This window comes from Hemiscyllium ocellatum, chromosome 34 (genome assembly GCF_020745735.1).
Source record: "Hemiscyllium ocellatum isolate sHemOce1 chromosome 34, sHemOce1.pat.X.cur, whole genome shotgun sequence".
Lineage (NCBI taxonomy): Eukaryota > Metazoa > Chordata > Chondrichthyes > Orectolobiformes > Hemiscylliidae > Hemiscyllium > Hemiscyllium ocellatum.
In genome coordinates, this window is record NC_083434.1 from 47,632,819 (window position 1) to 47,651,500 (window position 18,682).

The following is an 18,682-nucleotide window of genomic DNA, read 5'->3' on the forward strand; positions in this document are numbered from 1 at the left end:
ACCTTTAAATATCTGGAAATGTGATTGCAATTTATTAATAAGAAAACATTTAGCTGCATAAAATACTCCACTGAGACTTCCACCATCTAACAGCATCTCAACCTCACTTCCTTTCAGTTCATCTACAATCTACTGTTGCCTAATCTCTTAAATTCCATATCCAATCCCCTTTTTATATTTAAGCTTTGTCAGACCGATACTTCTATCACCCAGAATAAAGCCATCACTTTCCAACCCTGGTCCTTCCTTGTCCATGGGTACAATCTATGCTGGCCCAGATCCCTGCAATGAGCTCTCTGCTGGACCTCTCCTGGCCCTGCTGTAAATGTCAGCGGGAAGCTCGCTCTAACTAGTAGACTTGCCTCACATCCATTTTCAGGATGATAATTGGCAGAATGCCCCAGCCAAGAGAAAAATTCCCAACTCTTGAGGGCGATTAACCAATTAAAAGGCTAGCAACTCTCTTGACCAACAAAGTGCAGCCAGTCTCCTGAGCCTGTGCTCAGATTGCAATGAGCCTGAGCTATGATCAATGGAGCCCAGACTCTGGGAGTAAGTTAAGTCTGGGCTCACACTGGGTCTAGGCTGGCAGAGGATGGAGAAGTCTGAAGGATAGATAACTGCCATGTGGAGGTGGGCTGAGAGTATCTGGGTAAGAGTATCTCATTCCCCACCTGGGACTCAGGGAGGAGGTGCCTACTGGGAGATGTGGCAAGTTGGACACTTGCTCCTGTCAGGGGCAGACTTGCAGCGATGACATAAACATAAACAGCCCATAACGAGCCAGTAAAGTAGTTTGTCACACAGGAGGGAAAATTTCCTGACACTAACTTGTTTTTTTTTAAATTGCTTTATGTGCAAGGGCAGGTTGGTGGCTGTCAGAAACAATACCCAGGGTGGTGCCCTCACATTTACCACCCACCATCTCCTTTGCAAGTATCTTTCACCAGGGACCATGAAGTTTGGCTTCTGATCTACACTTTTGATTGCAGATTTAACAATCAACCATCGTTTTGAACACTTCCTATCACACAACCGTTGACCGGATCCACTGGGTCTCTGCAACCCTCATTGGAACTAAACTCACCAACATCATGTTCTCACTGCTCCTTGTTACTCGTTCTTTACTCTTTGTGCTCGCTTCTCTTTATTGGTTTCATTTTCTCACAGATTGCTTCTGTTGGGCAATGTTTCCATGTTAAGACTTTCTTTTGAAATAATTCTTCTCCTTGGACAGGAAATTAACGTTTCACTTTACACCTGGGTATGGCATCAGCGATTTCTTGCCTGTTCCCTGACTGTCATCCCATTCCCATCAGACCAGGGGCTCTGTTGATGTAGCTATCAGAATCTCTTTGTCTGATTGAGCCAAGGAGTTCCATCTAACCTACATGCTCCATTATGCAAGCAGGTAAAAACAATGACTGCAGATGCCGGAAACCAGATTCTGGATTAGTGGTGCTGGAAGAGCACAGCAGTTCAGGCAACATCCGAGGAGCAGCGAAATCGACATTTCGCGCAAAAGCCCTTCATCAGGAATAAAGGCAGAGAGCCTGAAGTGTGGAGAGCAGACTGTTTTGGTGTCTAAATATGATATATCATAGCCCTATTCAGAAAATGCATTGACCATAATGTTTTGGACACAATGAGGCTTCACTCAAGTGTCACAGGAAGAAACTTTTCAACCTTTCAGTGTTTTGACAAAATGTAATCTGTCAAAGTCAAAAAGCAGTTTTAGTGTCAGGCAGCAAGCATTCAACACTAAAACAAAATGTTCAAATGCCACAAACACATAATAAAAACAGAGAATGGTGGAAGCGGATTGAGGGTCGGGCATTGCCTGTGAAGTGAGCAAGAGAGAGAGAGAGCGAGAGAAGCATGGTTAGTGGGCAGACATTTCCTGGGTCCTGAATCACATGGGCACCTCGATAAACTTCGGAAGATTTGTGAGAAATCGAGGGAGCGATTTTGGGACTTTGGGAGCAACACGTCACATTTCCAATGAAGTTCCTGATGTTGAGATGAGATTCTCAAGAGAGACCAGTGAAAGTATCGCTCATTATTACTCTCGTTACTACCTAATCTTGCCTTATGAATATGCAGATTTCTATTCTCCCACCAGACTGCCAGAAACTAGATTCCTTAAAGTCTAAGCAGATACCGGGAGGCTCGAGGTCTCTGCTTGCTCCCCTGGATTATTGTCTTGAGCGCATAACACCAGTGGCTCAGGGCACAGTCCATGGGCAGAGGTCATATACGACACATTCACTGATACTGGCATCATTAGCTTCTCTGCACCATCATGGCACATTTCTGATCCTCTCACATTGTGGTTCTCCGTGACATTGCTGTATTTGGAGAGCACAAACTCATCACATTGTAATGCTGCTGCCAGGACACAGTGCAGGGACAGACTCCCAGCTCAGAGACTGCACCATGCTCCATCTTGGGGCTGCTCGCTCTAGGAGACTGAGTGTGCCCCACACCCCTGCCTTGCCTTGGCTTGCTTTCACATTTAACAGTTGGCCTGCACAGCAAGAGCTAATACAATCAAACCATACACAGGCTGGACAATGTGCTAGCACTGTGCTATGTCAGTCTCACAGCTGGAACAGGTGCTAGCACTGTGCTATGTCAGTCTCACAGCTGGAACAGGTGCTAGCACTGTGCTATATCGGTTTCACAGATGGACAATGTACTAGCACTGTGCTATATCGGTTTCACAGATGGACGATGTGCTAGCACTGTGCTATATCAGTCTAACAGCTGGACCATGTGCTAACACTGTGCTATATCACTTTAACAGATGGAGTATGTGCTTACACTGTGCTATATCAGTCTAACAGTTTGACTAAGTGCCAGCACTGTTCTATATCAGTTGCATAGATGGACTATGTGCTAGCACTGTGCTATATCAGTTTCACAGATGGATTATGTGCTTACGCTGTGCTATATCAATCTCACAGCTGGACCATGTGCTAGCACTCTGCTGTATCACTTTAACAGCTGGACTATGTGCTCGCACTGTGGTATATCAGTCTCACAGCTGGTCTATGTGCTAGCACTGTGCTATATCAGTTTCACAGGTGGACTATGTGCTTACACTTGAAGTGTTGGAAAAGGTTGTAAGAGATAGGATTTATAATCATCTTGAAAAGAATAATTTGATTAGGGATAGTCAGCACAGTTTTGTGAAGGGTAGGTTGTCCCTCACAAACCTTATTGAATTCTTTGAGAAGGTGACCAAACAGGTAGATGAGAGTAAACCAGTTGATGTTGTGTATATGGATTTCAGCAAGGCGTTCGATAAAGTTCCCCACAGTAGGTCTTCGTACAAAATGCGGAGGAATGGGATTGTGGGAGATATAGCAGTTTGGATCAGTAACTGGCTTGCTGAAAGAAGACAGAGGGTGGTGGTTGATGAGAAATGTTCATCCTGGAGTCCAGTTACCAGTGGTGTACCGTAAGGGTCGTTGTTGGGTCCACTGCTGTTCGTCATTTTGATAAACGACCTGGATGATGGCGGAGAAGGGTGGGATAGTAAATTTGCAGACGACACTAAGATAGGTGGAGTTGTGGATAGTGACAAAGGATGTTGTAGGTTATAAAGAGACATAGATAAGCTGCAGAGCTGGGCTAAGAGGTGGCAAATGGAGTTTAATGCGGAGGTGATTCACTTTGGTCAGAATAACCGGAATACAAAGTATTGGGCTAATGGTAAATTCTTGGTAGTGTAGATGAGCAGAGAGATCTCGGTGTCCATGTACACAGATCCTTGAAAGTTGCCACCCAGGTTGACAGGGTTGTTAAGAAGGCATACAGTGTTTTAGCTTTTATTAATAGAGGGATCAAGTGCCAGAACCATGAGGTTATGCTGCAGCTGTACAAAACATTAGTGCGGCCGCACTTGGAGTATTATGTACAGTTCTGGTCACCGCAATATAAGAAGGATGTGGAAGCTTTGGAAAGGGTTGCAAGGAGATTTACTAGGATGTAGCCTCAGAGAGTAGGAAGTGTATGGAATGCTTTGCCTGCAATAGTAGTAGATTCACCAACTTTAAGTACATTTAATTCATCATTGGACAAGCATATGGATGTACATGGAATAGTGTAGGTTAGATGGGGTTCAGATTGGTATGACAGATCGGCGCAACATCAAGGGCCAAAGGGCCTGTACTGTGTTGTTATGTTCTATGTGCTAGCACTGTGCTATATCAGTCTCACAGCTGGACTATGTGCCAGCAATGTTCTATATCAGTCCTACGGCTGGACTATGTGATAGCATTGGGCTATATCAGTCCCATAGATGGACTATGTGCTAACACTTTGCTACATCAGTACCAAAGCTGGATTATGTGCGAGCACTGTGCTATGTCAGTTTCACAGATGCACTATGTGCTAGCACTGTGCTATATCAGTTTCATAGATAGACTACATGCTAACACTGTGCAGTATTAGTCTCACAGCTGGACTATATGCTCGCACTGAGTTATATCAGTCTCACAGTTGGATTATGTGCTAGCACTGTGGTATATCAGTCCTAGAGCTGGGCAATGTGTGAGCACCGTCCTATGTCAGTCTCACAGCTGGACTACGTGCTAACACTGTGCTGTATCAGTTTCAAAGATGGACAATGCGCTAACACTATGCTATATCAATCTCACAGCTGGACTATGTGCCAGCACTGTGCTAAAGCAGATAAATAGATGGACTATGTGCTAACAGTGTGCAAAATCAGTTTCACAGCTGGACCACGTACTAGCACTATGCTATATCAGTCTCACAGCTAGACTATGTGCTAGCATTGTGCTATATCAGTTTCACAGATGGACTATGTGCTAGCACTGCGCTATATCAGTCTCACAGATGGACTATGTGCTAACACTTGGTAAAATGTTGGAAAAGGGTACCACAAGGGTCGGTGTTGGGTCCACTGCTGTTTGTCATTTTTATAAACGACCCTCAGGATGATGGCGGAAAAGGGTGGGTTAGTAAATTTGCAGACGACACTAAGGTCAGTGGAGTTGTGGATAGTGACAAAGGATGTTGTAGGTTACAGAGTGACATAGATAAGCTGCAGAGCTGGGCTGAGAGGTGGCAAATGGAGTTTAAAGCGGAGGTGATTCACTTTGGTCAGAGTAACCAGAATGCAAATTACTGGGCTAATGGTAGTATAGATGAGCAGAGAGATCTTGGTGTCCATGTGCACAGATCCTTGAAAGTTGCCACCCAGGTTGACAGGGTTGTTAAGAAGGCATACAGTGTTTTAGCTTTTATTAATAGAGGGATCAAGTGCCAGAACCATGAGGTTATGCTACAGCTGTACAAAACTCTAGTGCGGATGCATTTGGAGTATTGTGTACAGTTCTGGTCACCGCAATATAAGAAGGATGTGGAAGCTTTGGAAAGGGTTGCGAGGAGATTTACTAGGATGTTGCCTGGTATGGAGGGAAGGTCTTATGAGGAAAGGCTGAGGGACTTGAGGCTGTTTTCGTTTTGAGAGAAGAAGGTTGAGAGGTGAATTAATAGAGACATACAAGATAATCAGAGGATTAGATAGGGTGGACAGGGAGAGCCTTTTTCCAAGAATGGTGATGGCGAGCACAAGGGGGCGTAGCTTTAAATTGAGGGGTGATAGATACAGGACAGATGTCAGAGGTAGTTTCGTTACTCAGAGAGTAGGAAGGGTAAGGAATGCTTTGCCTGCAACGCCAACTTTAAGTAGATTTAATTCGTCATTGGACAGGCATATGGACATACATGGAATAGTGTAGGTTAGATGGGCTTCAGATTGGTATGACAGATGCAACATCGAGGGCCGAAGGGCCTGTTCTGCATTGTTATGTTCTATGATCTATGTGCTAGCACTGTGTATATCAGTCTCACAGGTGGACTATGTACTCGCACTGTGCTGTATCAGTCTCACAGCTGGGCTATGTACTCGCACTGTGCTGTATCAGTCTCACAGCTGGGCTATGTGCGCGCACTCTGCTATACCTGTCTCACAGTTGGATTAAGTGCTAGCATTGTTGAATATCAGCCCCAGAGCTGGACAATGTGTGAGTACTGAAAATGTGTTGCTGGTTAAAGCACAGCAGGTTAGGCAGCATCCAAGGAACAGGAAATTCGACGTTTCGGGCCAGAGCCCTTCATCAGCCCATTCCTGATAAGGACTCTGGCCCGAAACGTCGAATTTCCTGTTCCTTGGATGCTGCCTAACCTGCTGTGCTTTAACCAGCAACACATTTTCAGCTCTGATCTCCAGCATCTGCAGACCTCACTTTTTACCCTAATTGTGTGAGTACTGTCCTATATTGGTCTCACATCTGGACTATGTGCTAAGATTGTGCTACATCAGTCCCGCAGCTGGACTATGTGCTAGCACTGTGCTATATCAGTCTCACAGATGGACTATGTGCTAATACTGTGCTGTATCAGTCTCACAGCTGGGTTATGTGATAGCACTGTGCTACATCAGTCCCAAAGCTGCATTATGTTTGAGCACTGTGCTATATCATTCTCAAAGATGGACTGTGTGCTAACACGGTGCTGTATCAGTGTCACAATTGGACCATATAATAGCACTGTGCTACATCAGTCTCACAGCTGGACTATGTGCTAGCACTGTGCTATATCAGTTTCACACATGGACTATGTGCCAGCACTGTGGTATATCAGTTTAACAGATGGAGTATGTGCTTACACTGTGCTACATCAGTTTCACAGATGGACTATGTGCTAGCATTGTGCTATATCAGTTTCACAGATACACTATGTTGGTAAAGTGTTGGAAAAGGTTATAAGAGATAGAATTTTAATCATCTGGAAAAGAATAATTTGATTCGGGATAGTCAGCACAGTTTTGTGAAGGGTAGGTCGTCCCTCACAAACCTAATTGAGTTCTTTGAGAAGGTGACCAAACAGGTAGATGAGAGTAAACCAGTTGATGTGGTGTTTTTGGATTTCAGCAAGGCGTTCGATAAAGTTCCCCACGGTAGGTTTTTGTACAAAATGCGGAGGAATGGGATTGTGGGAGATATAACAGTTTGGATCAGTAATTGGCTTGCTGAAAGAAGACTCTCATCTACCTGTTTGGTCACCTTCTGAGCTTTTTGTTTCCCACATTACTATTCTTTCCAACATAACACATCTCTTCTGTTAATCTAGCTTCGCACATAGTGTCCTTAGTAAGGTTACCACGAAGGACTGTCCTTCTCAGCCTCTCCCCTTGACTGTAGTCTGGTGACCTCTCGGTTAAACCACCACCAGTCACTTCTCTGAGTGAGCAGCACTGTGGTTCTTTGGGACTATGGTAATGTTATGAAGCTGCCAAGAAACCTTGCTCACTGGGTTCTTGATTCTCAATGGAAATTTTTTTGTTGAATATTTTGAATTATTTCTGATGTGTTCCCCAATATTTCACCATATTCTTAAATGTAATTACCCAAACTACCTTAGCAGGTTTTCTATTCAGACCCTAATTGTTTTCATCAGAGGAACTTATTAGTTTTTGATTTGTGATTACCCTTTCTCTGAGATTCTCTTTAAGTTCCTTTTGCAATTCAGTGTTTCCAATGTAACCCTCCCCATTTATTGACAGAACACTACCAGTTGTATGTGCCTGAGTCTGCCACTGTGGATACAGCTGTTGGTAAGATCAAAGCAACAGATGCTGACATTGGAGTGAATGCAGACATGAATTACAGTATCATTGATGGAGACGGTTTAGGCATTTTCACCATTTCCACAGACAAAGACACCAGGGAAGGAGTTATTATTCTGAAGAAGGTGTGTTTTATTTATCTCACTACAATTGAAAAGTCAAAACTCATGTTGTCTCTTGGACTATTAACAAGCAACTTATCTGTGTGATCTCTTTGTGAAATCAGCCACTCAATTATGAAAAGAAAAAGGTGTTTTCTATTAAAATTGAAGGAGAAAACACACACATTGATCCTCGTTTCTGGAATCTGGGCCCATTCAAAGACACTACGACTCTGAAGATTATTGTTGGTGACGTTGATGAGCCTCCTGTGTTCTCATTACCCTCTTACACGATGGATGTTACTGAAAACTCCAAACCAGGAACCCTGGTGGGAGCAGTTACAGCTGAAGATCCCGACAGTGCCAAAAACCTAATCAGGTAAGGACACCTTCCCAACAATGTGCATATTCCATTACAGCTGTATGTTTTAACTTTATTCATCAGTCATAGGGACACAATTCAAGATAGCAGCTGACAGCAGTTACTAAAGTCCCATTGATTGAATTTCTGAATGTTCAATTATATTAAAGTGAATCCATACTCAGTCTACGAAAGAGCCTTGGAATTCCAAGCACTTGATTCATTTTAATTGAATTCTATTTGAGGTTAATGGTCTACATTTTCAGAATACGACATAATGCAAGTTTCTTGAGTAGAACACTCCAAAGAATTGTTTCATTGTCAGGATGAGTTGTACTGCAGTGGCGTAGCTGAGTGAAGGGTTAACAAATGATCAGCTAGTTTGTACAGCTGTGAATCCCCTGCTTCACTATGTCAGAAGGAGAGAAAGCGAAAGGGAGAGTGAGACCTGGAAATAAAGGTCTATTTATCTGAACAAATATGGTTGTGCAACATTTGTAAACAACCAAACTAGAAGTAAACAGAAGAATGATTTGTGTAATAGCATTACAACTTTATATTGTCTTGAATATAAACTCAAACATATAATGAGAAATAACGAGAATGTGGGGAATGTTTGAAACAAATATGCTGCATGTTAGGTATGTTGAATTGAGAAGTTTTAAAGACTTCATCCAGTTCCAGGATTGGATGTTCAGACTTGGGAGAAACCCTGACCTTTAGAAATAACCACCGTTTCAATTTCCAGTTGAATTGAACAGGATTGGGAGGATAGCTGGCTGATGCAGGAATTGCAGAGGAGACTATTGGTTTCTGGTGTGAACTGAGGGCTAAATCCTAACTGAGGAGTCCAATAATGTTAAAAGTTTCAAAATACAGATTACACATTCAAACATCTCCCCTCACCTCATTTACCACTTGCTCTCAGTGTTTGGTCACTGCCTCACATCTCATACCACCACTGTCCTGTATCCATCTCCAGATCTCCCTACTTACTCCATGACAACCCACTCCCCTTTATTCACCCTGATGTCCCCTCCTCTCCTAGACTATCTTATGCTTATTTACCATTCTCCCATGGATCCTCACCACTCCCCTTAATTTTCTAATTTTATCAGCCCCACACCAACTCATATCAATCTGACTTACCCCTTTGTCTTTCCTTCTCCTTGCCAAATCACCCACTAGTGGAAACATCGTCTCCATGTCCTCTCTATCCAGATCTCTCAGTATTCTGTAAGTTTCAATCAGTACCCCACCCCCCACCCCCCACATCCTTCTGAACTCCATCAATAAAGACATCAACTCCTCCTCATGTGACAAGGCTTTCATCCCTAGGGTCATTCTTATATACCATCTCTGGGCCCCCTTCATGCCAACATATTGTTCCTTAGATGTGGACCCCAAACGTGTCCACAATATTCCAAATGTGGTTTGATTAGAACCATACGCAGCCTCAGCATACTGCTGTGCCGTTGTATTCGAGCTCTCATGAAATGAATGCTAACATTGCATGTCCATTCCCAGCTGCCAGCTGAACCTGAATGTTAACCGGCAGAGAATCCTGAACTCCCAAGTCCCTTTGTACTTCAGATTTCCAAAACCTTTACCCATTTAGAAAATAGCCTAACCTCTTTTCTTCACACCAAAGTGCATAATGTACACTTTCCTGCACGGTATTCCATCTACCACTTCTTTATCCATTATCCTAGCCTGTCCACGTCCTTTTGCAGCCTGTCCACTTCCTCAACACCACCTGTCTCTCTATCTATTTTTGTGTCACCTGCAAACTTAGCAACAATCCCCTCAGTTTGTTTGTCCAAGTTGTTAATGTATAATGTGAATAGTTGTGATCTCAACACTGACCCCTGCGGAACTCCACTGGTAGCCGACTGCCAATCTGAAAAGGATCCCATGATCCCCATTCCCTGCCTTCTGCCAGTCAGCCAATCCTCTATCCATGCCAATGCCTTGTCTGTCACACCATGGGCTGTTCACTTATTTAGCAGCCTCCTGTGCGGTACCTTGTCAAAGGACTTCTGGAAATGCCAATAGATCACATCCATTAACTCTCCTGTGTCTAACTTGGTCCTCCGAGAGTTCTAATAGGTTTATCAGACATGATCTCCCCTTCACAAAGCCATTCTGATTCTGCCCTATTTTACCAAACACTTTGAATCTCATCCTTAATAATGGACTCTAAAATTTCAGCAATGACAAGGTCAGACTAACTAGCGTATAGTTTCCTGTTTTCTGCCTTCCTCACTTCTTAAACAGAGATGTTACATAAGCTATTTTCCACTCCTCTGGGACCCTCTCTGACTCTATTGATGCCTGAGAGATCACCACCAATGCTTCTACAATCTCCTCAGCTATCTCCATCAGAACTTTGGGTGTAGTCCATCAGGTCTGGGTGATGGATCTACCTTCAGATCTTTCAGCTTCTCCAGCAGCTTCTCCTTCATGTTAGCTGCTATACTGACCCCCCCCCCCCCCACATCCCCCCACTACTCTGTTGAAGTTCTGGTCTGCAGCTGGTGTCTTCCACCAAGAACTGGTGCAATCTGTTTGTTGGAGGTGGACCATCAAAGTTGCTAAGGAGGGAGTTCCAAGATTCTGACCCTGGGTGACACTCTCCATAAAACTGAGATTATCTGAAACTCTTGATCACATTCATCTCTCAATCCTTTGCTCACTAACTTACTTTAACTTCTGATTAAGCAATGTGTTGATTTTAAAATTTGCATCTTTGTTTATATGTTCCTGCATGACCTCAACCATACTTTTTCTCTGCAACCTCCTCCAACCCCACAACTCTCTAAGATATCCATGCTCCTCTAATTCTGACCTCTTGAACATCTCCAATTTTAACTTCTGTCCTGTGATAGCTGTCTCTCCAGCTGTACTGCTCCTTAACTCTGGAATTACCTCCCTGAACATTTCTGACTCTCTGTTCTCTAATGTCCATTGGAATGATGCTTAAACCTGCCACTTTGTCAGTCTGTTGACCAACTGACCTTAACATCTCCCTTTCAGTCCTCTGGACTAACTGACCCTAACATTTCCCTTTTGTCAGTCTTTGTTTTCTAATGGGCATGCAATGTAACAATTAAGATGGTTTAATGCATGTAAGGTGCTATATAAATGCATTACTTTTCATTTTATACATTACTACTGTTATTGTTCAGTCTGTGGTCATTAAACAAGTAAAATGAATGCAAAGATAAAAATTTCAATGCATTATTTAAATATCTTTACACTAATACTTACAATAATGAAGCTCCCTTGACTGATGAATTCGTAAATTTTAGGAAAAAGACTCAGAATGAAGAGTCAATTAGTTTTAAACTCAAACATGCTTCGAGCTAGCAGGAGCATACGTGATAGCAACGAGCTGGAGTAAACTTGGTAAATCTTTTACTCAGAAAAGAGTCTTGGTCAGTTTAATATTTTAAAAACTCTGGGGATTTAGAGAAGGAATGAATAATTTAGCTTAAGCTTTCAGAAAAAAATGCATTTTCTTTTTGTACATTAAGTTAAAGGGCAATGTCATTTTTCAATTTGATTTTACCATTTTGAAAAAACAACAAATGCATGATGGGTAGAAAGATACTTTATCAGCACCAGGGATTGTCAAATTGCATCCATCATTTCAGTTTTAGCCTTTAATTTGAAACAAACAAGACTGCAGAGAGGTGGTGCAGTGAATTAGCAGAATTTTGTCCATCCCCAACACAGGAGATTGGACCAGCCAAGATGTCTGACTTTAATCTATCTGCCTTTCAGTCTAAATTAACATTGAGAAGGGATTAATATTTTCAGCAGAGAGTGAACCAGCAGGATAGTGAGCACATCATCTGAAGGATTCATAATACTGTGAGTATTCAGAGGTTCAGTCAAAGCACATTTCTTTTCCCTGCTGTGTAAAAGGAACATTAGAGCTGACTCTGCAATTATTTTCTTGCTGAAAGTGTGGATTAAAAATTGGAAAAGAGTTCCATTCTCCAGCATTGACACGTCTTTCATTCTCGGCAAAGTTACTGTGGGCATTATAAATGAGCAATAAAAGGACGGACTGAAAAAGTGAAAATTGCTTTCAGTTTTGTAAAGATAAAATACTGAGACTGCTATAAATCCAAAGTAAAATCAGAAAGTGTTGGAAAATCTCAGAAGACTTCAAGATGGGAGCAGAGATTTAATGAGTGGCTGACGGGAGAGATTGGGCCAGCTCACCTCCCTGCAGCCTTGGAATAGGCATGACTCCATTTCATATAGTTTTGGCAATTGTTTACCTAAAATTATAGCTTCTAAACATCTCAGGAAGGACATCCCAACCCCCAAGAGCTTGTTGTTAATCATCAGGCAGACGTATACAAATTCAAACAGAGCAGTTTATTTTTGTGAACAGGTGCTGCAAAGTGACAGAATGCTCTCGGCTCCCATGCTTATTGGGCCACATAACTTGATGTAAAATAAAATGACTGCCCTCTCTTTCTTTATTTTTGTATCCATGTTTTGGATGTGCGCATCTCATTTATTGACTGTCCCTATTGCCCATTGAGAAGGTGGGGATGAACTGCCTTCTTGAACCACTTCAGTCCATGTGCTGTAGGTTGACTCACAATACCTTTAAGGAGGGAATTCCAGGAGTTTGAACCAGCAACACTGAAGGAACGGCAATATATTTCCAAGACAGGACACTGAGCGGCTTAGAGGGGAACTTGAATATGGTAGTGTTCCCATGTGTCTGTTGCCCATGTCCCTTGAGATAGATGTGGCAGGGAGTTAAGAAAGTGCTGTCTGAGGAGACTGACTACATTCCTGCAGTGCATCTTGCAGATGGTACACACTGCTGCTACTAAGCATCAGAGGTGGAGGTAGTAGATGTTTATGCATCAATCAAATGGGGGACTGCTTTGTCCTGGGTGGTGTCAAGCTTCTTGTGTGACAAGTATTTCATCCTACCCCTGCTTTGTGCCTTATTGATGATGGACAGGCCTTGGGGAGTCAGGAGGTGAAGCATCGATGAAGCTCTCACAGCTTTCTCATTAACAATGTAATTGTTAAGGGTTTTGTGGAGCAGTGGTAGTGTCCCTTCCTCTAGGCCAGTAACTCTGGAACAATGTCCCACCACAGGATGTACAATATGTGAACTTGTATCTTTCCACGTGTAACTAGATTGTTGGAAAAAGCAACAAAATTTCTTGCAGCCAACTGTTTCAAAGTCCCCTCTGCCAACTGAGATCCAAGTGCTGGAACCTCACGAATCAAAATCAAAATAGAAAGCACAAAAAAATGAGATATTAAAATCTCAGATCAAATCACATAGCCATCATTACCAAATGGTACTATTTGGATCTACTTAATGTTGAAGTTCCCCAAGGAATCCATGAAGTCAGTGTTGGACTGTAGCAATCAAAAAAGCACAGGTTTGATATTCAATTTAGATTCATTCAAAAAATTACAGCTGAGTCACTCAGTCTGCCTGGTTTGGTGGTATCACTGTAACCTTTATTTAAATCTAGCTTTCCCTGCCTCACTGTTACCAGTTCCCCAGAACTATCCCTCACCAACTGATTACACAGACCACAACCAATAAAAGGTCACAGAGCAAAATCATTACTCTGTATTCCTCTCCACCAACACTCTCTGGTCTTCTGGATATTTCCCACATCTTCCCTTTTCATTTCAGGTTTTTACTGTACACAGTATTTTACTTTTTTGTGTGTTAGGAATTCAGAAGAAACCTCATTGCTGTGAGATTGGTGAGAAAGTGGCACTTGCTGTCACAGGGAGTGAATGGAGGAATAAGCATCAGTGAAGTCACTGGGAAGAAACAAACAGAGAAAGGTTTTAATGGGATTGGACTGAAGAGGGTAGGAACAGGGGCATTATCATATAAAACAGTTGGGCTTAAAAGATCTGTTTCTGTTTCTGCTGATCAAACAGCAATTGCTCCTCCAAGAAATTAATGAAAGGAACTTTGAAAAACTGCAGAAGCAGCTAACATCACCCCCACTGTCTGAGAATGCTCGGATTTTCACCCAGCTGATAAATAATGGTTGATCATTAGAAGGTTCAGCCCTGCTTTGAACACACTCAGTACTCCTGCACAAATAGATTTTTGCTCTGCTTCTCATGTTATCGATGATCCGTCTCTTACTCTGATTGTCAGCCTACTGATATTGAATAATTTGAGGCAGACACCCTCTGGAAATGAAGTTGAGGAGTTGGGATGGGGTCAAGGGCCAGAATATTCAGCAGGTAGATGGCCTGCCCTTTTGTATTGCTCTTTCTGGAGTGGAACTCCAGAAATATGAGACTCTAAATGTTCTGTCATAAAAGAGAAATACATAACTATGTGATGAGAAACTCAATGCAGACTGAATGCTAAATCTGTAAGTGAATACATCTTAAGTTCTGACTCCCATGCTGATTTTATCCTTAAAGAATGATTGCTTAATTTAGGTGAAGATTTCTTGAGAGCGATAGTGAGTGGTCTATTCTGTGTTTAATGTTACAAGAGGGGTAGATTAATGTCTTGTACATTTATTATAGATGTTGCTTGACAGAATCTAAGTTCCACAGAGAATTACCTCAAGCAGTATTGCTTTTGGTTTAAATATTCAAATTATTATCCACTTCTGGTGAATATCTTTAAAATTATATTCTCTATGCAACAATATTATGTAATAAAAACTGGAGATCATTATTAAGCAGCTTATCCACTCATAATAATTGAAGTGCACCCCATTCTTTGCATTCAGTGCTACAGGCTGTATTTATACAAGAGTCATTGAAACAATGAATACATTGATACAATGCAGTGCATGTTACTGAATTTCATTGCATTTTGGTGGATGAGTTAAGCTTTTTCTTCTTGACTATATTAATTTTTCACAGAAGTCTTTTAAAGTCAGTCTTTAAAATAGGAAAGTAGGTCCAGAACAGATAAGTTGGAAAGGAAGGAGATGGAAAAACATCAAACAGCAATCATGGCTCCAAGAAAAACCAATGAAAGAAACATTGAAAGACTGCCGAGGGAGAGCCAACACCATCCCACCCCCCCACCCCCCTCCCCGCCCCACACACCCACCCTCCACTGTCTGAGAGTGCTCTGATTTTAAACAGGCTGATAAATAATGGTTGACCATTCGGGTGTTCAGTCCTGTTTTTAACACACTAAACACTCTTGCGCAAACAGATTTTTTTTCTCTTCTTCTCATATGATCAATGTTTCCCAAAATATTCCTTTTCATTGTAAACCTTATTCTTGGATTTTTGTGGATACATCTGTGGCTTTGGCCTTGAAGCCAGTTTTTCCTGCTCCTATCAGCTCCAAATTCATGACCCCAAATTTACTTTCATTTTTTCTCCATTTTAATACTAATTCCTTCTTTTTCCTTCTTTGTGCTGCAAATCAATAGAATGTTTCACATTTCTTGGTCTGTCTTTCCTCCACGTCAAAGAATGTGCTTCAAATGTTAAGGTTTTGTTTGAATTACTACATTTTGACCCACCTCCTCTTTTTTCTAACGAACACAAAAAATGCCAAAGAAACTCAGTAGGTTTGTGGAGAGAGAAATAGTTAACGTTTTGAATCTGATATGATTCTTCTTCAGAACTGAAAAGAATTGGAAGATGGTGGTTGTTACACTTTTGAAAGAGATGTTGGAGGAACAAGGGAATCAGATGGTGTGGAGTCTCAGTGCAAGAAGACACTCATTAGATATAACACACTGTGTATCATTCTGATGTTTGAGTCCAGAGATTTTTGATACAATTCTCACACTAGATTCTTGGAGCCATAATCTAGACTGACAAACAGAGTGATAGTGAGGAGTACTGCACTGCTGGTGATGCTGTCTGGCAATTAAACTGAGGTCCTGTTGAAACTCTAAGGCTGAGGTGAATGAGTCCACAACACTATTTGAAGAGCAGATCATTCTTCATGGCGTCCTAACCAATATGTGTGCCCCAACCAACATCATTAGGATGGATGATCCAGTCGCTACTTTAGTGCTGTTTATTAGAGATGGTCATGTGCTGATTGATCATTGTGATTCTTCCCACAGTACTTCAGTGACTGTGCTTTGGTGATATGTTTTGGTCAGTCTTCAGGGTAAAGGAGCCCAGTATAAATGCAAAGTTACTCTTCCACTTTTATTTTCCATTTTAGTTCCTGAAAGAAATGTTGCTAATTTTTCCATTCAGACAAGAGCTTCTGGGGATTATCATTGGGAGGCTTTATAACCTTAACACATGGTTTCTCTTAAATAATGGACAGCTCACTGTAAAGAGAATGATGTTTTTGTTTTATAAGGTGTGTGATTTACTTCATAACTATTTGTGTAATATTTGATATGTCTATGTTTTATATATATATAAAATATAGACCATATATTTTAGAGTGTGAATTTTGAATTAGTCACTTGTGAGTTTTGTTCAATGCTTACAGGATTCAATAATAATTAGCTTATTTAGTTTTTCAGGAACCATACTAATATTTGAATTAGTATGTGTCAGGTAGCACCTAACTGCAGAATTTCCTGGAGTTATTCCTGATGTGAATTTGTTTGTATTGTTAGAGTATTACAATTAGAGACAGCAAATAGTAAAATGCATTATCTCGGTTTTGCTTTTGAATAATCAAGGATTGATTTTAGTTCGGGAGAAGCCAGTGATTTGAAAAATGTTTGGGTCATTCGTACAAGACAGCATGGGTTACAATGTAAGAACAGTTTCTCCTGGAGAAAGATGTCAGATTAAAACCATTCTGAAATAGATACCCTCAGTGTAAGGGTTGTAATTATAAAATTCCAGTCCAGAGATATTTCATTAGAAACCTGAAGGAATTATTTGAAGCTATGAAGGAGGAAATTCCATTGTATTAATAATCAAGGCAGAAGCTGTCAAGCTCTCAAGACTGTGAATTGAAAGACATGGTTAAGACCAACGTAGAGATGTGACAGATAAGGAAACTCGATCTGATGTTTGAATACTGAGAAGTGATGGTGTTGGGATCAGAAGATTTTACTGAATGTTTGAAATCTTGATTGAATGTAATTAGTTTGGTCTGTTCTACTTTATCCACATTTATTTTGTATAATAATTGTTAAAACTAAATTTGCAACATGATGCTATATTTCAGTGAAAGACTGCTTTGTTTTGTTTTGGAAAAAAAACTATCAAACTTTAAGTATAGAATCTGTCTTTTCCAGTAGTAACATCAGTTGTTATCATAATGCTTAAGACAATTGTTTAACTCGAATATTTTTAGTACAATTAATCTTTTAGATTCAGTTTCAATCAAAGAAATGGCAGTAGTTGTTTGATAATGTCGAACTCGAGAATTGCTGAAAGGGAGTCACACTCAATAGAACACTGGACAATACAGTGCAGAACTGGGCCTTTCACCCTCGAGGTTGAGCCGACTTGTGAACTAATCTAAGCCCATCCCCCTACATTATCCCATCATCATCCATATGCTTTTCCAAGGATTGTTTAAATGTCCCTAACGTGGCTGAGTTGACTACATTGGCAGGTAGCACATTCCACACCCTTACCACTCTGAGTAAAGAACCTGCCTCTGACAGCTGTCTTAAATCTATCACCCCTCAATTTGTAGTTATGCCTCCTCGTACAAGCCGACGTCATCATCCTAGGAAAAAGACTTTCACTGCCTACCCTATCTTATCCTCTGATCATCTTGTATGTCTCTATCAAATCCCCCCTTAGCCTTCTTCTCTCCAATGAGAAAAGGCCCAAGTCCCTCAGTCTTTCCTCATAAGATCTCCCCTCCAGACCAGGCAACATCCTGGTAAATCTCCTCTGCACCTTTTCCAATGCTCCCACATCCCCCCTGTAATGGGGTGACCAGAACTGTAAACAATATTCTAAGTGTGGCCGCACCAGTGTTTTGTATAGTTGCAGCATGACATTATGGCTCTGGAACTCAATCCCTCTATCAATGAAACCTAACACACTATATGCCTTCTTAACAGCACTATCCACCTGGGTGGCAACTTTCAGGGATCTATGTACATAGACTCCACGATCCCTCTGCACATCCACACTACCAAGAATCTTTCCATTGACCCAGTACTCTGCTTCCTGTTATTCTTCCCAAAGTGAATCACCTCACATTTAGCTGCATTGAACTCCATTTGCCACCTCTCAGCCCAATTCTGAAGTTTATCCAAGATCCCCCCCTGCAACCTGTAACATTCTTCCAAACTGTCCACTACTCCACCGACTTTAGTGTCATCTGCAAACTCACTAACCTATTCACCTATGCCTGCGTCTAAGTCATTTATAAAAATGACAAACAGCAGTGGCATACCACTAGTAACCGGACTCCAGGCTGATTATTTTCCATCAACCAACACTCGCTGCCTTCTTTCAGAAAGCCAGTTTCTAATCTAAACTGCTGAATCACCCTCAATCCCATGCCCCTGCATTTTCTCCAACAGCCTACCACGTGGAACCTTATCAAAGGCTTTACTGAAGTCCATGTACACCATGTCAACTGCCCTCCCTCATCTACATGCATGGTTA

The 18,682-nt window shown here is 41.6% G+C and overlaps 1 protein-coding gene across 4 annotated transcripts in view; it reads left to right on the forward strand.

Moving 5' to 3' along the window:
- LOC132832309 (cadherin-18-like) overlaps nucleotides 1-18,682 on the forward strand; it is a 716,018-nt gene that overhangs the window by 657,887 nt on the left and 39,449 nt on the right. For all 4 annotated transcript variants that reach the window (XM_060850203.1, XM_060850204.1, XM_060850205.1 and 1 more), the window contains 2 exons: nucleotides 7,601-7,788; nucleotides 7,890-8,143. In XM_060850203.1, coding sequence (XP_060706186.1) covers nucleotides 7,601-7,788; nucleotides 7,890-8,143 — 442 coding nt within the window. The remainder of the gene's footprint in view (nucleotides 1-7,600; nucleotides 7,789-7,889; nucleotides 8,144-18,682) is intronic.